At 42.8% G+C, this 25486-nt stretch overlaps 1 protein-coding gene across 7 annotated transcripts in view; it reads right to left on the bottom strand.

The window, feature by feature from the left end:
- The window catches only part of DLG2 (discs large MAGUK scaffold protein 2), a 933774-nt gene that overhangs the window by 263127 nt on the left and 645161 nt on the right, over window positions 1-25486 (bottom strand). For all 7 annotated transcript variants that reach the window (XM_065406536.1, XM_065406561.1, XM_065406510.1 and 4 more), the window contains one exon: window positions 9915-10017. In XM_065406536.1, coding sequence (XP_065262608.1) covers window positions 9915-10017 — 103 coding nt within the window. The remainder of the gene's footprint in view (window positions 1-9914; window positions 10018-25486) is intronic.

Raw genomic sequence — 25486 nt, 5'->3', positions numbered from 1 at the left:
ATGCATCTGGGTGTTCTAATTTAGCACCTGGAAATGCTCTGATTTATTCTCTAGGTCTCATTCTTTTAAACATTCTCGTATGCAATTCTCTTACACAAAGCTACAGATGCCATGTAAATAAACTTAAATACAGTATATTCAATTATTTAAATATATTTATATAGCATGCCACACTGAGATGACAATTAGAACCAATATTTAGAAAACTCATTCAGGATTATTTTGTGCATGTAAAGTGCTTTTAAACAAAAGTGCTGTATACAGAAAGCATGAGGTATAATGATAATTTTTAAAATCACTTTTCCTTGCAAATCTCAGGGGAAAGTATTTACAGATGTCTAAGGTTAATATTTTCAGAGCTGCATTTCTGACATTAGGCACCTAAATCAATAGTTAGTAATCTAAATACAACTATCTGACTTTCCAAAGAACAAATCAACCTCTGAAACTCAGCAGCTTTAAAAATCAGGCCATTTTTATTTAGGTGTTTAACTGGATTTAGGAGATTAGCTTTAGGCATCTAGATTTGAAATTGTTGACTTTAGTATCTTTGAGCCATCCTCAACTTACAACCACAGAGGAAAGTAATTGCATTCAATAGACATTCCTGCTTCTAAGAGAAAATATATTGTACAATGTAACTTGCTATGTTTTTCAGGGTATATCTCACCAAATCAGTCCCCTGCCATTGTAAAGGTCTCAGGCATCGATGTACCTCAGTCCCTCCTATTCTCTGCCTGTGGCAAACAATAGATTAGTTGCTGGAGGGCTGTAATACTTTAGTTAACTCCAGGTTATTGGGCTCATTGCAGAGATAACTGGTGGGGTTTAGTGGCCTGTGATGTGCAGGAAATTAGATTAGTTGATCTGGTAGTCCCTTCTGGCCTTAGACTCTGATTCTGTAACACATTTATACATTTATAGAAGTTTAACTCTATACATACACAATTATAATATGCCTTTTACTGACTTTAATTTCACGTCTTAGCACTGCAATGTTAAATTTATTTTAGATCGTTTATTCCATTTACACTTTTCAAAGCTTTTACCTGAATTGCTATCTTCGGCATTAACAGGGTGACTCAAGCTGGAGAGAGAGAAGCTGGAACTGAAGAAATCATGGGTCTGTAAATGCAATGACCCATCATGCAAAGGTTTATTCCACTAAAAAAAGAACAGATTTTTTTTTTAAGATGACATGACAGATTGCACTTTGGCAACGATTCTTTAGTTGATAAAGAGTTAGTAATGATAGCTGAGCCTAAACTTTACGCTTATTTCTCCTGGTAACTGTCAGAGTAGCCAAAGAGGCTATTAGCAGGCTAAAAAGAAATGAAGTTAATGACAGACAAAGATGGTACACGAAGAAGCAATCACTGTAGGAGCAGCTATTGTAGTAACTATTATTTCCATAGGTTTGCTAGTTGACGATAGCCAGATCAAAAATATGACACCACTGTTTAAGAGGCTACTTTATAGTCATATGTTTATGCTCCAGAGATATGCCCAATCTCAAAACTTGTACCATGTGACAGCTGTTAGATGAGCCATTACAGGTGCCACAGGTAGCTCTTGAAATCTGACAGGGTGGCACCCTGATGTTAATCATGGCTTTTGCAGATCCTGTGTAAATTTTCCCCAATTTGGGCAAGTTAGGTGTCAGTTCACACATGATTAGTAAAGACTTTTTAGAGTTTGGCAGCTAAATCCTTAGGAGAGTGCAATTCTTAGAATTGAGCATGCTCCATCCCCACTCAACTTTATGTGCAACCAAAATGCACATGCACCAACCCCCCAGAATTAAATAGCATGCTCCATTCCTACAGCTATAAGGGCTGAGCAGAACTTTCCCCTGCAATAGCTCCTCCTGGCAGCCAGGAGCTGCTGTGGCAACAAGCAGAACTGAGAACAGGGAAACTGTGTCTCCTGTCCTATCAATGCTCCCACTACTGGTGCCTGGACAGTGAGAAGAAAGCAGAAACTGTCTGCTTAATGCAGAAGGGTGAGGGACTGGGACTAGGCAAGATGGCTAAATACTTTGCCTCAGTTTTTAATGAGAAAGTTGCAGGCGGTGACAGGTTGGCTAATGGGAACAACGATAAGGAAGTAGAAATTACTACATCCAAGGTGGAAGCCAAAGTCAAACATCTTAATGGAACCAAATCGGGGTGCCTGGATAATCTCCATTCAAGATTATTAAAGGAACTGACACATGAAATTGCGAGCCCAATAGCAAGGATTTTGATGAATCTGTAAACTCGGATTCATACTCTATGACTGGAAAGTTGCAAATAGAGTACATATATTTAAGAAAAGAAAAAAATAAGGTGATCATGGAAACTAATGGCCCATTAGTTTAACCTCAATTGTATTCAAGGTCTTAGAACAAATTTTGAAAGAGAGAGTAATTAAAGACATACAGATGAAGATAATGGGGACAAAAGACAACATGGTTTTATTAAAGGTAGACCGTGCCATACCAACCTGATTTCTTTCTTTGAGAAGATAACTGATTTTATAAACAAAGGAAATGAAGTAGATCTAACCTACCTGGATTTTAGTAAAACATTTAATACAATTCCACATGGGAAATTATTAGTTAAAGTGGAGAAGATGGGGATTAATACGAGAATTAAAAGGTGAACTGTCAGGCTGGAGGGACGGTAATAATGGAGTTCCTAAAGGATCCGTCTTGAAATGAATCTTATTTAACATTTTCATTAATGACCTTGGCACAAAATGTGGAAGTATGCTATTCAAATTTGCAGATGACACAAAGTTGGCAGGTATTGCCAATATGGAGGAAGACTGGAATATCATACAAGAAGATTTGGATAACCTTGAAAACTGGAGTAATGGAAATGGGATGAAATTGAATAGTGCAAAGTGAAAGGTTATGCGCTTAGGGACTAACAAAAATATTTGTTATAAATTGAGAACTTATGTGATGCAGCCACAAAAAAAGGTTAATGCAATCCTAGGATGCATCAGGCAAGGTATTTCCAGTAGAGATATGGAAGTGTTATTACCTTGTACAAGGCACTGATGAGACCTCATCTGGAATACTGTGTGTATTTCTGGTCTTCCATGTTTAAAAAAGATGAATTCAAACGGGAACAAGTGCAAGAAGGGCTACCAGGAGGATCTGAAGAAGGGATACCCTATCTTATGAGAGGAGACTTAAGGTGTTTGGCTTGATCAGTCTAACAAAACAAAGGGTGAGGGGAGATATGATTGCTCTCGATAAATACATCAAAGGGATGAGCACCAGTGAGGGAGACAGCATTCAAATTAAGGGCCAGTGTTGGCACAAGAACAAATCAATATAAACTGGCCATCAACAAGTTTAGGCTTAAAATTAGATGAAAGTTCCTCACTATCAGAGGAGTGAAGTTCTGAAACAGCCTTCCAAGAGGAGTAGTGGGGGCAAAAAAACCCTAACTTGCTTCAAGACTGAGCTTGATATGTTTATGGAGGGGATGGTATGATGAAGTTGCCTATAATGGCATATGGGCCATTTGTGACTGCTATTACCACGTATCTCCAATGGCTGGAGATAGGACACTAGATGGGGAGGGCTCTGAGTTACTACAGTGAATTCTTTCCCAGATGTCTGGCTCATGGCTCTTGCCCACATGTTCGGAATCTAACTGACCACCATATTTGGGGTCAGGAAGGAATTTTCTCCAGGTCAGAATGGCAGAGACCCTAGAGGCTTTTTGCCTTCCTCATCAGCATGGGGCACAGGTCACTTGCTGATCTGAACTAGAGTAAATGGTGGATTCTCTGTAATGAAGTCTTTAGCTCAAGCTTTAAGAACTTCAGTAACTCAGACAGAGGTTATGGGCCTATTACACGAGTGGGTGGGAGAGGTTCTGTGTCTTGCAATGTGCAGAAGGTCAAATGAGACAATCATTGATAGACTTTAAGGCCAAAATAGACCATGAGAACATTCCCTATCCTGCCTTGAAAATCTCAACCGTTTTTATTTTTTATCCCCCATTATAATTCATTTAATTTTGAGGGCATTTCCCCCCCCCCTGCATCAAAATTATTTTACTCACTTCTGTTGAGAATTATTCATGGGAGGAAGAAGAGTCCAGTGACTATACAGGTGGCTATACAGTTTACTACTGCTAGATACATCCCACTGGCATTGGCTGAGACTTGTTAATGTTTGTAAAGCTCTATAATATCCTCAGATGGAAGTTGCTATATAAGTGTCAAATATTATTATGCTAATTCAGTGGTGGGCAACTTGCAGCCCATCAGGGTAATCCGCTGGCGGGCCAAGAGACAGTTTGTTTACATTGACCATCCACAGGCACAGCCGCCCGCAGCTCCCTGGATGGTCAATGTAAACAGTCTCGCGGCCTGCCAATGGATTACACTGATGGGCTGCGTGCGGCCCGTGGGCCGCAGGTTGCCCACCACTGCGCTAACTTCTTAAATAGCTTACAAGTTTTGAAAAGCTGCATGCAGCACTTGTACTGACTTCACTGGGAGCAGCACATTCAAACCAGCACTGGGCTTTGACAATGCACAATGTCTCCTTTGCTAGGTATTAAGGTTAGCTTGGCACCTGTCACACTCCTTAATAGTTAATTTGCCTTGGAATTTCCTCAGCATCAGAATTCTCCAGCACTGGAGAATAACTACTGTTTTCTGGAGTCCCCCTCATCACATCCTTTAATATCACGGTCCTCAGCTCTCACTGTAGTTGCTTTCTTTGTACTTTGTAAAATATCCGTAGCTATTTTTGGGTGAATGGCCCATTAAATTACCCCATGAATAAGCCTATTTCTTACTACAGCAAAGTAGGGAAGATCTGGAGTGCAAGTTTCTGATTTTTTATTATACTATAGATTCAAGATCATTTCTGCGGGAAAGCCTCAATAGAATGGGAATTCAACTTTAATTCAGAACATCTTGGTCACTCAATATATGCACCAATGTCCCATTATGATGCATGGAACCTGTTTGTCTCATCTGTGTCATCCCTTCTTTCTAAATTATTCTCCTAATCAAAAATACATTGAATTTTTCAGCCAGTGAAATCTCCCACTCAGCTCCAGGAGCCAGGCAATCAGTTAAAAATGATTCTAAACGTTTTTACTGTTACTGACTTTACAATGCTGGCATTCTCCAGCCAGCCAGATGAACACCGAGGACGAAGAGGGGGTGTTTATGCCTCCTTCCCCATATACACGTGTTCATATACTCTTTTCCCACACACACACATAAAATACACTTTAAAAGTGTATGCGTGACACACAGTCTTTGTACTCTGGATTCTCTGAGCAGACATGCACACACAGAGGCACCAAGATGCTGAGGGCCCAGATCCTCAGCGGCATATATTAGTGTAACTCCATCAAAGTCAATGGAGCGACACCAATTTATATCAACTACAGAAAAGACCCCGAGTATGTGTGTATGTATATTTAAATGTATATCAAGACAGCTTGCCACAGATGTATAGATAAAGCCATTTACATTTGCAGTGTATTTTATATCTACCTTATTTCTGTAGCATCCAGAAGGGCTAGATGTGTGAATCATGCATATGCATTAAAATTATACCAAAACAGCAGACTCATCAAGACATGCGTTTACATTTTTGAGGTAGCAAGTAGGCGGTAATAGTGGGGGATAAGAAGTAACCCAGAAGTCATTCCATAAGGAAAGTACAACAGTGGTGCTTAGAAATTGTAGTCTAGTATTTTAAAAACATAAGATTTCTCCCTCCCCACCCCACCTACAATTCAGACACAGATGTAAGACAAAGAAGGGACTCCTATAAAAGCTGATGCAGGTCACATGTGAACAGGCAAAAAAGTGGTGTCTGTAATAATACTTAACATGAACTCCAAACTTCAGAGAAAAAGGAACTACAAACAGGAATTATCTGTTTCACTATTTTAAGATGCTTTTAACTACAATTATAGCTCTAATAATAACCATTGCTAACATCAGCAAATAAAGATACAAGTGTATCAGAGAGGATAGCTGTCTCTGAGATTCCCGTTCTCACCAAAACTCAGATAGTCAATTACTACTCAACATACTCAGCTTTCCTCAAAAATGTATAGTGCTGTATTTGTGCCAACAAGCAGCTAACAATGCAAATAGGGATAGAGTGCAAATGTACTTATTTTAACAACTTTTTGGCCCCTTCGGCGTCAATTGGTCTAATCAAGTTGTAATTAATGAATGTCTTCCCTTCATACATGCTGCTACAATAAGGTGTTAATTGATTTGCTTGAAAGATTTATAGCACACGGAACAGCTGACTGGCTTAATGGTTTTCCCAGGGATTGCTGTGAGGGAACAGCTGCAGAGATACTGCAATGCAGCACAGCACAGAGTTTCCAGACTACTGACACTGAATATTTTGCAAAAATCTGAGGATGAAATTCTGTTTACAGCCCTGTACTGGGGATGAATGGGTGCAGCTGAGAGTAGAATGTGGAATTTATCTCTTAGGGGATGTCTACACAACAACTCGACATGCACGGCTGGCCTGTGCCAGCTGACTCAGGCACGCGAGGCTTGGGCTGTTTCACTGCTGTGTAGATTTATGGGCTTGGGCCCTTGGATCCTGCAAGGTGAGAGGGTCCCAGAGCTCAGGCTCCAGCCCACGCCCATAAGTCTACACAGCAACGAAACAGCCCCACAGCCTGAGCCCTGCAAGACTGAGTCAGCTGGCATGAGCCAGCTGTGGGTGTCTAGTTGCTGTGTGGACATACCCTTAGTGTTCCCAACCTAGAGGCCAATATTTTCTTCCCCCTCCTCTCCTCCATTCAGGATGAGTTGTCTATATTTAAAGCATGGTTCCCCTTCCTTTCAAACTGTATCAGTTACACTGGCCACAGAATTTTACCGTAACTCCTTCCTTACTGTACTGCAGCACCACCATCACCACTAAAATGGGAATACATACTATCCAATGGAATTTGAAATGCTGAAGATATTTCCTTTACTCCCAATAGGACAACTGTGGGTGAACGCTGACTTCTTAAAGAGAGCCATTGAACACGCACATGGCCATGCCCTTTTAAGACGTGCCTCATCTTACAATAGCTACTCAGGATGTACCAAGTAAGTCCATGCTGCAGAAGAGGATGCATGGCTCCTTGCTGGCTGTGCATTTTTACGAAGGGACTAACTGGCTTTAAAAGGAGTTTGAAAAGATTGCTATTCAGGAAAAAAGTGAGGGCAAGCAACAATGTTTCCATGAGTATGGTTATCAATGTGAAAGCATGGATAAAATATCAGTGAGTGGGCCCCCCTCATCTTTTTGATCGACAAGTTTTTAATCGCTTGTATTCGTTTCTTTACCTTCAACTAGCAGTTGAGTACACGAGTAGTCTCATTGAAGTCAATGGGACTGCTCTTCTGCTTAATGCTAGGCAAGTGTTGAAATATCCAGCTGAACTGGAGCTGCAGTAATCATTATGGATCATAGAATTATAGAAATGTAAGGCTGGAAGGGACCTCAGGAAGACATCAAGTCCAGCCCCTACACTGGCGGACCAAGTAAACCTAGACCATCCCTGAAAGGTGTTTCTTCAACCTGTTCTTAAAACCCTCCAATGATGGTGATTCCCCAGCCTCCCTTGGAAGCCTAGTCCAGAGCTCAACTATCCTTACAGTAGGAAAGTTTTACCTAACATCTAACTTAAATTTCCCTTGCTGTGGATTAAGCCTATTACTTCTTATCCTACCTTCAGTGGACACGAAGGAGATGTTACTACCTTGTACAGTAACTGCAGTTCTTTGAGATGCGTCTCCCTGCAGGTTCTCCACATCACATGCACCCCATGCATCTTCCACTGGGGATTTTCAGTAGCAGTGCACATTTGGCCGACGCAGGTGCCCTACACAACCTCATGCTCCACACCAAGGCTATATAGGGTCGGGCAGGTGACCTGTCCTCAGTTCCTTCTCCTCTGCAAAGTCCCACAGAGGAAACTGGAAGCAGAGGGGAAGGAGAGGGGATAGTAGAGCACCCATAGGGAAACACACCTCAGAGAACTCCAGTTACTGCACAAGGTGAGTAACCTCTCCTTCTTCAAGTAATGCTCCTATGGGTGCTCCACTTCAGGTGACTATTGAGCAGTACCCGCAGCTGGAGGGGGAGGCTTCAGAGCCGAGTCCAAGACTGAAACAAGACTGCATTCCCAAGGGCAGCATCTGATCTGGAAAACTGGATGGTTTTTCAGGTCAAATTTGCGATAGCTTTGGGTTGACCAAAACTGCATTTTTTAGCAAATAAACCATTGATCCAAAAATGTCACCCAATTCTAGATGGCCCACCTCACCTTTTTATTTCTTGTATTTTTAGTTCCAATTCTGTCCTCACTTTTCTTGTTCTTCCCTCCCCACTCTGCTTTTATCTTCCATCTTTATAACTTTGTCCCATACCAATTTGTCTATTTCTGTTTCAGAGAGGTAAGGGAAACAAAAAAAGGCGCATGTGTGTAAGAAAGACCAAGAAAGAAAGAGAAGGGTTAGGGAAATGGAATGCTCTCCTGTTTACCCACCAAAACATGTTTTATTTTTGCTAGCCTCTGCATTTCCTAGTTCCAGGGAAGATGAGAAGTGAAAATGCCTTAATAACAAGAGAAAAGCTATTCAGCCTGATGGCAAGCTCTAGAAATCTTGCAATAGAACCCACTTACATAAGATTTCCAGGCAACTCTACATACTCAAAAATGCTTCGGAGTTCATATAAGGTTCAGATAAACATTTGGATGCTCAAAGCAAACCAAGTGAGAACTCTGAACCCATTCACCACTATTACCTCCTCTTTTCCTTTGCACTGCAACTGTAGGTTAGAGGGTCAGTTTATAATATCGCAACAGCTATGTATTTTATGCTCTTTTCTTTACCACATGAATAGTAACTTACTGAACCATTAACTCTTTCCTCCATTTTAATGGCCGATCATCAGCTGGCTGCTCAGAAAGCTGGCACATTATGCACTATTGTTTACCATCCAAAAAATCAAGAGCTGCAATTTTACTTGCGACTTTCTGTAATAACAGTCTAAATTGATATTTATGTTCCTATTAAACTGGAAAAGATAAACAAGACAGCAGCAACTAATGGGAACCAAGAATACATCGGACTAACGTTTCATTCAAAATCTTCTGTCAAGAACTTTCTGTAATACAATTATTTTTACCCCTTCTTCCTTGATCTGAAATTTATCTACATCTATATATACAACCACACACTAAAACAATTATTTCATGTATGTAATAAAGTATAATATTTGAAATTTTGTTTGCTTCTAATTCTCCTCTCTTTTTCTCCTTACCTCATCTCTTTCCATAGTATCTGTCTTAATTGCACGTTTTCTGTTTTAATTTTAAGTTGGGGCGGGGGAGTCTGAGTCAGAGCATGAGAAAGGGAGTGAGTGAGAATTTATTATTTATGAAAAGTGGCAGCTTGACAAAGCCTGGTGACTGAAGTCCTCAGTTTAGCCACCGAAAAGGTACAGCACGGAAGTACAACTGGCCCACCAGTGTGTCTCAGTTCTCACACGGAGGGACCACTTTCTAAGGGTGAAAAGGTACTTCACTCTCTATGTCTATTCAGCCCTTGGTATCCCTGAGATTATCAGCAAGAGGTCCCATGAGCGCCACATTTGAGGACAGTTAGTGTGAGGAGGACATCTCTTCATCCACCAGGCAGTGGAATAAGACCACATAAGTCATCACACACAGGGTGCCAAACCACCACCGTTTTATTCTGTATGATTCTTATCTCCACTTTTCCCCAATTTTATTGCTTTTCCTATTCTTGAAGTCTTGCAAGGTAGATGACATTATTCTTCCAGCCAAAGAGCATCAGATGAAACCCAACAGCACTTCTTAATTGGACAGTAAATCAGTGCATTGACTTACCTTCCGGCTGGTATTGTGCTACGATTGTTACTATCTGCCCTGCTCCTTTCAGTGCAGCTGCAGCCTGCTCATGGGTAGCACCCCGAAGATCAATGCCATTCACCTGCAGGAGAAATGAAAACAAAAAACAACCATCTGAACTTGCTTCATAATGGATGGAAAGCCATGGAGAATCTGCTTTAATACTTGGGAAAGGGCATTGGGGTAGGGAGGGGGAGAAACTCATGTCACCAGTGTTCAAGAACAAAGACAAATTATAATAGACTCATATGAAGCTACTTACGATTGACCAAGATCCTTTGCCACTGGATCAGACTACTGTACATGGTGTTTATAACACACTGATCCGCGTTACATTCACCGGAGATGGCTGCCTATCTTGTTTTCTGCTCTCTTAAGTTCACATTTTTCTTAATCTTTTTTCTTAAAATCTTGACCAATTTTAACTTGACTGAGCACAGTGGAAAGGGAGTCCTGACAGGAACCCAGCTGGGACACACCAATCCTGCTCTTGCAACCCTGGTGTAACCTTAACCTGCAGGGGGCAGCTTCAATGTGCTCCACTGATGGGAGACATTCTATCAGCAGAGCATCTGCTGTAGCGGAGCCTTGCTCTACCATACCCCTGCCCTGAATGCCTCCTTCCTGTTCCCAACATGCCTTCTCCCCATCTTGCGCTGGACAGTTCAGATGTAGGAGGGAGGTGGTAGCATAGGTGCAGTAGGCAGCCTAGCCACCTCTGCCAGCTTTACACAGACTGGAGATTTTCCACGGGGGTTTCTCCACTAGTTTAACTTCACTTTGGGTTGTATAAGCAGTGTAACACGAACTTAGCCGACAGAGAATCCAGCTCTAAAGGTTTGTGGACACTTCAAAACCTGTTTCATGTACAGAGCTAGTTGGTGATACATGCTTTGTCGGCAGCTATCATGAGGAAGTCAGCCAAATGGCACACAAAGTAGGAATGTGCTAATAAAGTTTGCGGATGACACAAAGCTGGGAGGTATTGCAAATACAGAGAAGGACCGGGATATCATACAGGAAGATCTCGATGACCTTGTAAACTGGAGTAATAGTAATAGGATGAAATTTAATAGTGAAAAGTGCAAGGTCATGCATTTAGGGATTAATAACAAGAATTTTTGTTATAAGCTGGGGACTCATCAGTTGGAAGTAACAAAGGAGGAGAAGGACCTCGGAGTATTGGTTGATCACAGGATGACTATGAGCCGCCAATGTGATATGGCTGTGAAAAAAGCGAATGCGGTCTTGGGATGCATCAGGCAAGGTATTTCCAGTAGAGATAAGGAGGTGTTAGTACCGTTATACAAGGCACTGGTGAGACCAGGGCCGGTTTTAGGCCGATTCCTCCGATTCCCCTGAATCGGGCCCCGCGCCCAGTAGTGAGCTGGAGCCGGTTCCCAAGCTCTGGCAGCTGTCCGCCCCGCCCCCAGCCCCAGCTCACCTCACCTCACCTCCCCCCCGGAACGCTCCGCCCCCTTCTCCTCCCCCTCCCCTGCTTCCCGCGAATCAGATGTTCACGTGGGAAGCCTGGAAACAAGCAGCGGCAGGTAAGCTGGGGTGGGGGGGGGGGGCGCAAGGAGGGCTCTAGGGAGGCGCGGCGCGGCCCAGTCCGGCTCCGGCAGAGCGGCTCCCTCCGGCCCCGGCCCCGACTCTGGCCGGGCGGCTCCGGCTCCGGGTGGCACGGCTCCAGCCCAGCTCCGGCGGGGATAAGCAGCATGGTAAGAGACCGGGGCCGGGGAGGGGGGGTTTGAATAAGGCGGGTGAATAAGGGAGTCCCCGGGACAGGGAGCGGGTGGGAGGGGTGGATCGGGCAGAGGTTCTGGGGGGGCGGTCAGGGGATGGGGAATGGGGGGTGGGTAGGCGTGGGAGTTCCGGGGGTCTGTCGGGGTGGTGGTGGATGGGGTCGGGGCAGTCAGGGGACAGGGAGCAGGACGAGTTGGGTAGGGGGTGGGGTCGTGGGGGGCAGTTAGGTTGGGGGGTCTTGGGAAGGAGTGGTCAGGTGACAAGGAGTGGGGGGGTGATGGGTTGCGGTTTCTGAGGGGGGCAGTCGGGGGCAGGACCTGGGGGGGGGTCGGATAGGGGGAGATGTACTCACCGGGCGGTTCCCTACCGGGTCTTCGGCGGCGGGTCCTTCAGTGCCGTGGAAGACCCGGAGCACCGCCAGGTGAGTCATCCCTGCCGGGGCCCCATCGAATCGGGCCCCGCACTTCCTAAAGCCGGCCTTGGGTGAGACCTCATCTGGAATACTGCGTACAGTTCTCGTCTCCCATGTTTAAGAAGGATGAATTCAAACTGGAACAGGTACAGAGAAGGGCTACTAGGATGATCCGAGGAATGGAAAACCTGTCTTATGAAAAGAGACTCAAAGAGCTTGGCTTGTTTAGCCTAACCAAAAGAAGGCTGAGGGGAGATATGATTGCTCTTTATAAATATATCAGAGGGATAAATATCAGGGAGGGAGAGGAATTATTTAAGCGTAGTACCAATGTGGACACAAGAACAAATGGATATAAACTGGACATTAGAAGGTTTATACTTGAAATTAGATGGAGGTTTCTAACCATTAGAGGAGTGAAGTTCTGGAACAGCCTTCCAAGGGGAGTAGTGGGGGCAAAAGACATATCTGACTTCAAGACTAAGCTTGATAAGTTTATGGAGGGGATGGTATGATGGGATAGCCTAATTTTGGCAATTAATTGATCTTTGATTATTACCAGGTAAATATGCCCAATGGTCTGTGATGGGATGTTAGATGGGGTGGGATCTGAGTTACTACAGATGTCTTTCCTGGGTGTCTGGCTGGTGAGTCTTGCCCACATGCTCGGGGTTTAGCTGATGGCCATATTTGGGGTCGGGAAGGAATTTTCCTCCAGGGCAGATTGGCAGAGGTCCTGGGAGGTTTTCGCCTTCCTCTGCAGCGTAGGGCCCGGGTCACTTGCTGGAGGATTCTCTGCACCTTGAAGTCTTTAAACCATGATTTGAGGACTTCAATAGCTCAGACATAGGTCAGGGGCTTATTACAGGAGTGGGTGGGTGAGATTCTGTGGCCTGTGTTGTGCAGGAGGTCAGACTAGACGATCATAATGGTCTCTTCTGACCTAAAAGTCTCTAAAATGTCTTGGGTGCTCTTGGGGCAAGCAAACATGGGAAGATGAGCCGAGTAAGTGCCAGCTCACGGACAGTATGGGAGAAGGGTGAACAGCTCTGAGACTGTTGAAAAGCAACTTTGTGCTGACTGTGAAAAAGAAGAAGAAAAACTCCCTTGGACTCAGACTTCTGCTCAGCGGCACTGTTCTTTTTTCACCACACAGTCCTTGGCATATCCAGGACAGACTTGGCAGACTTGATTTTGGCATTTTGATGTGAGCCTGTAAAATAATTTTATATCCCACTCAGTTCCAATCATTATATATAAGACCACCCTGAAGAGTCTAGGGAGTGTCACTGAGATATTTCTTTGCATTTCCCCAAATCTTTGTAACGTCCACTGGGAAAGCTAATAAAGCAAATCAAATAATGAATCACAACTACTACTACTCATTTCCTTTGACAGAACATTCTGCAGACATAAACTAACTAGTAGTCACATCACCATTGAGAGGTTATCTTCAGTATACAGATGGGAAAATTGAGGCACAGAGATTAAGAGACCTGACACAGGCCACAGAGGATGTCAGTATCAGATCTGGTATTAAAAAGACAGGGATTTCCTTATGTCCTGCTTAGTTCATGGGACTATGCAGCCTTCCACAATACTGAGATGCCCATTTTTTGGGCAGACTCACGACTACTCACTAGAAAAGTGGCTCAGCAGCAGCTGCTCAGACTAACAGGCCTGCAGTGGTCCTAGCACCATCAACAGCAGTCCAGGTGGCTCCAGTCCCCCAGAGCTGCAAATTGATTTGAGGCCATTCCATAAATTGAAGAGACTAAAGCTGTGGGTTTCATCGGCAAGAGGGCCATGCATAACATGTGAGTTTCAAACTTATAACCCTGCTGATTGGTTACCTCTGGTTTATGTTTCAAGGCTCTCTCTGACACAAAAAGGGAGGGACACATATTGGATTTGTGGGGTTTATTTAATAACTTCAGTGGAGTTACACTACGGATTAATTTGATGCCATAAAAGTTTACAAATAGCAGTGAAATCCATACAATATGAGTTCCTAATACTGTTGTTGGTATTGACCCTACCTGCAGTTTCTGATTAAGCAGATCAGACTATGCTAAAGAATTGTTTAATAACTTTAAGAAATGTTAGGCTGTGAGCAGGAACATGTTGATCTAGTTTACATTTTAAAAAATGAAAATGCAAAATATTTGTCAAAAATTATTTTTTTCCTCAAAAAAATTGTTTTCAACAAAACCTATTTTTCTAAGATTTTTGGTCTAAAAGTTTTAAGCAGTTCTTACTCCAATATCCTTCAGATCCCTTAGGCAGTCTATCGGATTTTTGAGATGTGTGATTTGGTGGCTACTGTGACACTATCTCACAGTGGCACCCTGGAACCCCCATATTCACCACTGTCCTATAATTAGGATATGTTTTGTACAAAATATGCCTTGTGAGGTATCATTTTAAAAGTCTTGATCGGTTTAACATTAATATACTGTCAGATTGTATGTGCTGTCATTATATGTGAGGTTATGAAGCATTGCTGTATATGTTACTGATATATGTTGTGAGGTTGGGAACACCCACAATCAGCCTTTCAGGTACAACAATGGAGTAGCCAGACATGCTGATGGCCCATTAAAGGGAATCCACTCTCCAAAGGGCCAGCCCAGAGGACTTCTCAAAGACAGCATGTAGACAATGGAGACTGCTTGACCAATGGGGGCGGACCCACACATTATAGCAAAAGATCTTTCCAGAAAGCTGGAAGAAGCTATAAAAGAGGAAAAGTGACATCATCACTTTGCCTCTCCCTCCTTCCCCCCAACTCAACACCTGGAGGAATGTCTGGAGGACAAAGACTTTGAACTGGGGAGAGTGGTCCTAGCCTGGGAAAGAGTTCCAGGATCTTTAACCTGCTTGTACCATCTGTCAGGGTGAGACACCGCTTGAGTCAACTCCTGTTTAGTTTGTAGAACCCAGACTGAGAACTTATTTTTATTTCTTAAGTAACCAACTTTCATCTTTACACGTTACTCATAATCACTTAAAATCTATCTTTCTGTAGTTAATAAATCTGTTTTATATTTTACCTAAAACAGTGTGTTTTGGTTGAAGTGCTTAGGAAATCTCAGCTCAGTTTACCAAGGCTGGTGCATGTCCTCTCCACATTGAGGGAGGGGTGGACTGGGTAATGAACTTAAACTGGCCAGGCTTCTGATCAGTGCAAGATGGTACAGTTCTGGGGTGCAAGGCTGAGGAACTGGAGGGAATTGGCTGGAGTCTCTCTATTGGTGGTTCATGAGTGGCTGAGAGTTCATTCATGTAACTCAGTTGGGTGTGTCCCTGCCTGTAGATGTCTGTGTAAGTGCAGTACCTGCCAGAGATTTGTGGCTTGACACGGCATCACAGTGTTGGTGGGACAGAGGGTTCAGCTGTCCCAAGGTCAAGGTTGCACCCCGGGGACTCCATCACAGCTACCGTCACAGATTATACCAAGTGACATTGTTTATTATCTCAAGTTTCAGAGGATATTTTAAAAATTCAGGACAGGATGCCCACAAACTGGATGAGATTGAATACTTGTCTGTGGAACCTCCTATCAGAGTACAACAGGGTGAACCCACATCCAACCATTTTCAGAGACTGATGCAAACCTACCTATATGCAGAAGCTTTCATAGAATATAGAAAAGTAGGGCTAGAAGGGAGCTCATCAAATCCAGCCCCCTGTGCTGTGGCAGGACCAAGTAAATCTAGACCATCTTTACACGTTTACACCCTGACGGGTGTTTGCCCAACTTGTTTTTAAACATTTCCAATTATGGAGATTCCATGACCTGCCTTGGAAGATTATTCCAGATCTTAACTACCCTTACAATTAGAAAGTTTCCCTAATATCTAACCTAAATTTTCCTTGCTGCAGACTATACCTTCAGTGAACATGGAGAACAATTGATCACCATCTGCTTTATAACAGCCCTTAACGTATTGGAAGATTATCAGGTCACCCCTCCATCTTCTTTTCTCAAGACTAAACATGTTCAGTTTTTTCAACCTTTCCTCATAGGTCAGGTTTTCTTAATCTTTTATCATTTTTGGTGCTCTCCTCTGGACTCCTTCCAATTTGTCCACATCTTTCCTAAATTGTGGTGCCCAGAATTGGACACAGTACTCCAGCTGGGGCTTCACCATTGCTGAGTAGAGTGAGACAGTTACTCCTGTGTCTTACATTCATGGCTCCTGTTAATATACTTGTGATAAATAAAGTGGGGGGGATAACTCCCTTTGATGGACACCCAGCCAGCCAGTTAGCTGTAAAATCCCTCTTGGTAGCTGTTCTTTACTTGCTTTACCTGTAAAGCGGCATCACACTGATGACTCTTATTCAGTTTGTGGTCCCCTATAACCCTCACATCCTTTAGAGCAGTGCTACCACTTAGACAGTTATTCCCCATTTTGTAGTTGTGCATTTGTTATTCCCCGATTTGTAGCTGTGCATCGGAAATGCATTTCCTGCATTTACACTGTGGAGAACGAAAAGAGTTAGATATGCCAGGTTATGTGGATGGCTTCAGGATAACAAGGGCAGGTATATTATGGGCTAAACTATATGTAAGTCTATTTTTGTAGCCTCTAGATATTACAATGATAGGCAAGCGACTCAGGAGACAGACTAGATTAGGCAGGATTAGACAAATTAAGAGAGATACATTGAACTCCTGCAATGGACTACTTTACATTGGGCTAACCAAAAAGCCGATCTGTCCCCCACAGATCAACTGGTGCAGAATGCAGTCATGCATTTGTTATCAAGGTGGGTGGAATGGATTCTGTATACACACTGATTTGCTCTCTGCACTAGCTGCCTGTGGGTGGACAGAATTATTTCAAGGTTTTATTTTTGACATTTTAAAGTACTAAATGCACTGGGTCTTCATTTTTTTTTCCTGAGCTGCTGAAATCTTATACAGATTCACAGATTTTAAAGTCAGAACAGACCTTCATGATCATCTAGTCTGACCTCATGATGCATAATATGGGCTGTAGAATTCCACTCAATTAATGCAGTGGAGGGAAATATTCTTTCCTACTATTCAAGTGAACACTAACAAGCCCAATAACCTGTGATTGAACAAGAGCATATTTTTTTCTAAAGACAACCAATCGTGATTAAAGAAGCTAAGCGATGATGTATACACCACTTCCACTTAACATCTCACCCTACTAGGTCAGAAAGAACAGGGTATTTTGGCTTGACATCACAAGGGCGTAAAAACAGCTCGTGCCCTTACCTTTGCCCCGCCACTTATGCATGCCCTGCCTCTTGATCCATGTGATCTTATTAAGACAATTGTGTATGGCAACATTTTGCATGGCACCATTATTTAATTGCAAATTGTGAGATCTATTTTCAATTTCCAATTTAAAATTGTTTAAATACTTAGGTGTTAAGAACCTAGAATGCTATGCCAGGTATGAGCAATACACAAACAAATGAACTGAGCACTAGTCACGTATCTAAAAGTGTATGGGTGTGATTGTGGGTGAGTGCAGAGAAAGTTTAAGGCTCTCTGAAGGTGCCACTTGGTTGTTTTCTTTTATAACACGGGACTGTTTCTTACAAAAAAGGCACTGTCGCCCTGAGCTTGACTGCACAATCCTGATGCCCCACACCAGAATGAGTTTGACTGCACAGTTTCTGATGCCTAATTCCAAAATGAATTTGACATAATGGAAATCAGAAAAGCCTGCAGCTTATACAGCTGTCTCTCTCTTCTGCACGCTGTGGTGAAAGGAGAGTAGAAAGACAACCAAAAAAGACAACAATGTAATGAAAGATTATGATTCAAAAATCCAAGAACAAAACTTCATCTGAGATTGGCAAACTGGCATAAAACGCCTCCTGATTTTGAGCAACCTATTTTTTTCTTAGCTACACACCTAGCCCTGTTGCAAATTATACAAATTAAACACAGTAGCTGGAATTGTAGGCACTACTCTTTAAGGACCAATGCAAACCATATTTAAGTCAGCCCTTTCCTAACTTCAGTGACCACTGGATCAGGCCCAATCAGATCTGGTATTAATACACAGGCAGGTAAAATCGTTAGACTTGGACAGACCATATACTTTTACATTTTTTCCAAAATATTTAATCAAATAGCATGTATTAGTATGCTCAACTCTGAATTGTACAAATTAAAGTTTTTGGATGTCTCTTCTTGTGCTAGCCTAAGCCTGATTCGTATGTAGGTCATTCAAATTCAAAGACCGACGGAGTAATCTATGGTATCAAAGCTACCTTTAGTTTGGGTTTGTACTGCAATTAAATGAACACTCAGAGTCCCTGGGTAAGCTGTAAAGGAAAAGAGAAACATGCTGCCTTCTCCGAAGGGAAAACAAAAGCCTGCTTTTTGTTTCTTCTTTCAGCTGTCAGTAACATTGCCTGATGCTTTTTACTGGGATAATCAAGTGGCAAGGAAACAGCACACTTTCGGCCTGGAACAATAGAGCAAATTTTTCAAATTGTGGTTCTTCGGTTTGCTGAACTCGTGAAAAAATTAGTTTGAGTGACGGAAGATGAGACAAGACAACTTGGAACAAAACTCAACTCTCAGGGCCAGAAGCCCCACTCTATACACCAAAGGAGGGCACTGCCCATCTCCTCTTGCAGCCCCACAGCTACAGTTCTTCCAAGCACCCCTATGGTAATTGCTTCCCTCATGATCATGTTCCTTCCCCACCCCAGTCACGCGGCCAGCAGACATGGCTGCTCACAGAGAGGGGAGCATGCAGCACAAATGCTCTGGGGCTGTGGGCGATGCAGGGCTATGCCTATCTCACTGTATCTATGTTTAAATGTGCAAGGGGAAGATACTGCCCATGGGAAAGTTACATGATGATTATACATAATGATGTGTATTCCTATGACACTTTTTATATTTAATAGAAGGAAGTAGAAACAGGAATTCTAACTAACTTGCACACGCTACCAAATCACAGCCCTTTGCTGAGATAGAACAGCCTTAAATATTGAAAAGCTCTTTTTGGAAAACAATGACAAGACAGTTATCTTCAGGCTGAATATCTGAAAAAGTCTTCAAACAAACATAGAAGAGCAGCACCCATTGAGCCAGCACAGCACCTGGACAGCTCAAAAAACCGCAAGAACCACCACGGCCAAGGGGCACCGAAGTTCACTCTGCTACAGCGTCCCTTCTATTTGAGTTACAAAGGCAAGGTTCTGTCTCTTACATGAAAAAGGCTGCTTAGCAGTAAAAAAAGAGGGAAGATCCTTCTTTCTACTCCACTTTCTTCCACTTACATTCTCATCCGCACTTCCCTTATTATCTTTCTGTTGCCCTCTCATTTTCTCACTTCTCCAGTTAATTCATTCTCTTTTCTGTGCCCTCATCCTCTCTCTTTGGATGGAAGCTTCTTCGGATCAGGACCGTGCATGATTCTGGGCTTGTACAGTGCCTAGCACATTGTAGGAGCTACCAGAAACAATAATAATATCCTTGTGCCTGCTCCTCTCTTCACCCTGCTCCTGTCCCATCTCTTTTTATGGACCACTTATTTCAATGACTTTTTGAATTTTTCAGGTCTGGGTTAGTTTGAGTTATAGCTCCTGGCTCTAGACAGCCAGTCTGTATGCTCCGATGAGCTGGCCTTTCCAGACGCAGAATTTCCTCTCACCGAGGAACAAGAAGCACTGCTGGGGAAGGTGCTGTATGACTTAACAGGTCGTTTCCCATCTCTAACTTTTATGATGAGGCTGAGTCACCTGAATGTGGTGCCAAAATACTAGTAGCATCAGAGGCAGCTAGAATATTCAGAATAAAATAACATTAGTAAACTGGATTTTTGCAAACTTTCCTTTATAGTCAGGGAAATTCCCCACATCCTTAACAACTAACTACATCTTTAGACAGATGATGCAAATCATTCTAAACAGTGCCCCTTGCCCCTGTAATAGCGTGACCAGACAGCAAATGTGAAAAACCAGGACATGGGGTGGGGGATAATAGGCGGCTATATAAGACAAAGCCCCAAATATCGGGACTGTGCCTATAAAATCGGGACATCTGGTCACCCTACCCTGTAACCTTAGGCAAAGGCATATTTTCTTCCTGTTCCCAAACTTCAGAGAAACACCTCTTATTGCTGTCAGTTATCTTCCATGTGAACATGACATCTGTGAATGATGACAGATTGACAGCCTTGGTGACTGAAGTAATTTAGTTATCCACACAACAGTTGTAGCATGAGCAGCGACACTGCAAGCTTCCCGATGCCCAGCCAATGTGCCTCAAACCCGAGCCCACGTCTGATTGTTAGAACCGGGCCTGAACACAGGTCCTAAATAGCCATCAGCTGGTGTCATTACTAACCTAGAATGGATTTGATCCAGTGACCATGAGGTGATCAAAAGCATTCCTAGTTCTTTATTTAGTTGCAAATGTCTAGATGTAGTGATTAGATGATGTATTTTTATGTTAAACCAACTGCTACCAAATTTAAATACTAATTTAAAAAAGCATATATGGTAAGCACTGTAGCTAACAGCACAGGTCAATACTTATTATCTAATGTGTTAAATAAATATAAATATCTGCTCTTTATCACTATCATTCATTCACTTTCAATAATCAATCAAAAATCAATTAGTTAATAAGAAAGAACGTAAGAATTTGTGTTAAAATGGAGAACATAAAAATACACTCTCTAGCCTGTTCTGATTGTCTGGTGGGTTTACAAACACATTCAAGCACTGGCCTAACTCAGCTTATATAACTAGCATTGTTATACCCTCCTTACTGATAGGTAAACTGAGGAAAAGTGAGGACAACACCCACATTTTCAGACCGGGGATGTTACCTGGGTTTTCCCTGCCTGACGTGAGTGTCCTAGCAACCAGGCTATTGGCTGTTCTGGGGTCTCTCTTGCTTTCTCAAAATTCCACCGTGGACCTTCCCTACAAAATTTTCGTCAAAACCAATACATATCCATGAAGCATTTTGGTTTTTAACAAAACAGCATTTTTCTACCAGCTCTAGCTGTGACTCTGGAACCCTGGTTTCTGTTCCCAGCTTGGGCAGTGACTCACTGTTCGATGTTGGGCAAGTCACTGAGGGCCACGTTTTCAGAAGTGGCCTGTAATTATGGATGCTTGACCCTAGTCACCTAGATTCAGTTACCTAGTGCCCGTCATTCCTACTGACTTCAGTAGGAGGTGTGGTTCTCAACATATCCAAAGCCAGAAGCTATTGGCTATTCTGGGGTGGATCTCCCTCTTTCTCGCTCATGTTTTTTCACAAAATATTTTGAAAAGTCTTATTTTCATTCTGCTTTGGAATAAAACAAAATTTCAAAAATCGCAATTTTTTCATGAAACAGAATTGTTTTCCGGTCAACCCCACTCCTCTCTCTAATCTCCAATTGATAGTCCTCATGTCTTCCCATGTTAACAGAGAACATAATGCTGTGACCTTTGAAAAACTACAGTAGCAAGATAGCCATCAGCTGGTGTCATTACAAACCTAGGCTGATTGGGGTAATCATTGGCACTCCGATTTGTGTATCTACTTGCACATGTTTATGTCTAGACATAATGATAAATGCTGAATTTTTATACTAAAACTGCCATAGGTGATTCATTTTTTTGGCTATAAAGGTTAGGGCTATGTGATAGGGATGATCTGAGTAACTCCTAGGGTGACCAGATGCCCTGATTTTATAGGGACAGTCCTGATTTTGGGGTCTTTTTCTTATACAGGCTCCTATTACCCCCCGACCCCCGTCCCGATTTTTCACATTTGCTGTCTGGTCACCCTAGTAACTCCATACTCCCCAGTCTCAAGTTCAGAAAATTAGAATGTATCTTATTAGAGCCAATAAGAGCTAACCAGCGAGTCTGTCTCAGTAAGGCCCAAAAATCCAAACTGGAGCAGGTCTTACAATTAACAAAGCCCAGAATTGCAGCCATCTCATCCTGACTATTACTTTTCTGCGCAATTTTGATTTTCATGTTTTTATGCTCTCTTCACTGCAAGCCGGGGAGTAAGATTGTGAACACTGAGGGGAGAAGAGCTTGCTGCAAACGCATCAATATATCAGATGTGACATAATTCTATCTGACAATCTTATAATAAAATTGGATAATTCAGACTGTCTGAACTGGATGTGAACTCCTCCCAGATCATTAGGAGCTGAAGAGCAAGCAATGTGTCATTGGAAAGATCATTTCTACTCACTGAAGCAACTGCAAAGTGAATGTTTTGGAAGCAACTAAGGATTTCATCATGGCTCCACTACCCAGCCTCTCTGGTAGGGCAAAAGGAGATTGCAGGGGACTGGCTTTGCGTGACATAAAACTGACAGGTTTGATAGCTAATACTATTTGGCAGTAAGACACATGTAGGATTATTAGTATTATCTATTACATGTTAATCATGTGCTCAAAAGGAAATGCTTACTGCCTCAAGAAGCTTGCAATATAAAGAAAGAGAGAGACCAGATGAGGACAGATGGAAAGACCCAGATGATGGTGTTAATTCAGAGGTGCCTCATACCTTAGAAATGCTGGTGGGATTTTTTAGTATCAGAGGCTGCTATTAACTTTCAATGGAAGCTGGGTGCCTAACTGCCCTTTGTGCCTTTAAACATCTCCTCATTGCATAGGGATGCTGAGTGAGCTGATCTTGCTCCTTTCAATCGGCTCTTGACTCATCACCTTGTAGGCAAATACAGTACTTATATCTCATGAAAATAAACACATACTAACATATGCCAACAGACCTTGTTTGGAAATTAATTTACGTAGCTGTAATCCCAGGATATGCCAAACCCTGCCCCATGTGACACAGCGAGGGAAAGCAGACATGCTGCATGGTGGGTCCTCTGCCAAAGGAATCATGTTGGTGCAAGGCGGCTCACAGCACTGAGCCATGGAACAAAATTTGCTGCTCCTCTGAGAAGTGGCAATGTCTGTGCCCACCATCTGCCAAGCCAGCGTTTACTGCTGACAGCACACAGCATGCACACAAACCAGCCGGGGGAGTTAGCTATACCTCCTGCCTGACATGCTCCTGGGAGCCTTGGTGCACCTGTAAGACCTATGGCCCATGACCCTGTGTCAGACAGATGTATCCCACCTCACTGCTTGCCTAGGGGAACAGGCACCTTGCCTTTTGCACTCTTTCTGAATCATCATGATCAACTTTTAGCTTTTTTATTGCCGACTTTGGTTTAAATATCTCCTCAAATTCTGCTAAAAATGTCAATATATGCTATTGTTACAAACTTCATTCCTCATCGTCTTTCTCCTCTCTGGATGATAAAAACACACCGGAACAATGTATTAAGACACACTGAAAATCTGTCTAGGCACTTATCTGACCCCATCACTAGAGATCCCGAGAGCCCCACATTGACATTACAAGGCATCTTGCACTACACATGCTTATGGCTGTGCCTGCTTTGTGGAGATATTAAGCAGTTACAGCTCCAGGGATGGCAAGCCAGAACCTTTCTTGAGCACACAATTCACAAGAAAAATTATTTTCGGGTATAATATAAACAGAAAGGTCATTTCATCACGAAATTTGAAACAGTCCGCTCATCAGCTACACAAATCAGAGCTAAAAATTACCTATTTTCCTCCATCATCTGATCCATGTCTGCCAGGGCAGGATTTTCTAGTACAGCCAGCCCAGGTTGAAATGACCCAGTCAGGACTGTGCCATTTCTATTGCGTGACTACTACATCCAGTCCTTATTCTCATCTCATTGCACTGGGATGAATGTGTGTAATTCCCTTTATCACTCACCATACATTCACCCTGCTGCTAACTCTTCTCCGTAACGAGAACAGCAACTATGTGTATAAATTGCTGTTTTTCTCAATGGCAATATACACCACCTGATGTCACAAATACAAAACACGTTCGCATGGTTACAGCCTACATTGGCTAACTGGCATTTTCCCTAGTGGATAAGTATTCGTGTTTAATGTTTTTTTTAAAATAAGGGAAAAATCTTGGCCCCACCTGCATGGGCACATGCAGTCCATAAAGCTGCAGAAGTAGAGTGGTTTCCCCTAATTAAGAGGACAGACTTCTAGGCAGGGCTTCATCCACAGTAGCACGGAGAAGCATTTTAGGGGCACGGCCAATGGATCTGCAAATATGTCCTGCTTGAAATGCTGGAGGAACATCTGGCATGGAGGTTACTCCAGCCCCCAGGCACTACACTAGCAATGATGCAGCAGCACTGATGCTCCATGGCCAGTGAATTTCCTGCCCCAAAGAGCAGCCCATCACAAAGTCCATCTATTCTGGGTTTGCCCAAGGGAGATGATTTGGCCCTAAGTGAGTCAAACATTTCCAGTACTGGTAGCAATTAGAAAATGTTTGATGTGAAGAAAACCAAATGACATTTGCCTTTTTCCCCCTTTAGTTTTCTGACTAGGCAACAAAATTCACTAGCAGTTTTAAAGCTTCCACCATGAACAAAATGCAGCTTTTTCCTTAGAAAATCTGAACGTTCCTTTGCACCATAGCAGGGGAAAGGTAGCTGAAGGTCAAGTCTATCTGCTGCACAAGGAAGCATAACTATGTTTTAAATAGGCACCAACTATCTATACTCTATCTTGCTCAATATGCAACAAATCATGCAGCAGGAATTACAGTGAGCTACAGTTTTTTAAAATGCATATTTTATTTTTGTTATGGATGTGGGAAAGACGGTAGGTAGGAACTGTGTAGGAGGAGAAGTGAGAAGGCACTGTGTAGGAGGAGAAGTGTTTAAACTGTTCAGAGGAAAAAGAAAAATCTCATAAAATGACAGCAGGACAATACACAGAAGAAGAAATAAGTCACAAGCTGATTACTGCAAGGATTTATCTTCCCCCTACAAGGAGTAGCAATGCACAGCAGGCCAGGTGCAGTGCAGGATTGGGCGCATTCAAGTATCAGGTATTTACCACTGCCACAGGCAGGCTACTAGCCAATCCTACAGTATGTCCCTGCTAGCCCCTTCTCCCAAATTGCAGTTGTTTGAGCCTGATGGTGCAGGAGTGGGAAGGATCCACCCATCTTTGACCTTCTATCATTCCAGACTTGTGCTAACTAGGAACAAGAGGCAAAGAAACAAGGTTTATAGAAGGTAGTTAATTTTATTTTAGTCAATTAATTCAGGAAAGACAATGAGAGAGATGGAAACAATTTACCTCCAAGTTACAATATGTACTAGTTCCACCTACCTGTCTCTCCTGTGCCCCTCATTGTAAGAGCCGAGCAATAACGCTACATACATCATGTTGGAAACCCATGGTATGCTTAGGAACTGGTGGGACTTCTTCCAACCCTCCCTTACAAAACATCTCATCCAACCAGCTCCAGATCCAGTGTGGTTTCTATCCCTATCTC

This window comes from Emys orbicularis, chromosome 1 (assembly GCF_028017835.1).
Source record: "Emys orbicularis isolate rEmyOrb1 chromosome 1, rEmyOrb1.hap1, whole genome shotgun sequence".
Lineage (NCBI taxonomy): Eukaryota > Metazoa > Chordata > Testudines > Emydidae > Emys > Emys orbicularis.
The sequence above is the reverse complement of the archived record's forward strand: the minus strand, read 5'-3'. Positions and strand labels throughout refer to the sequence as shown.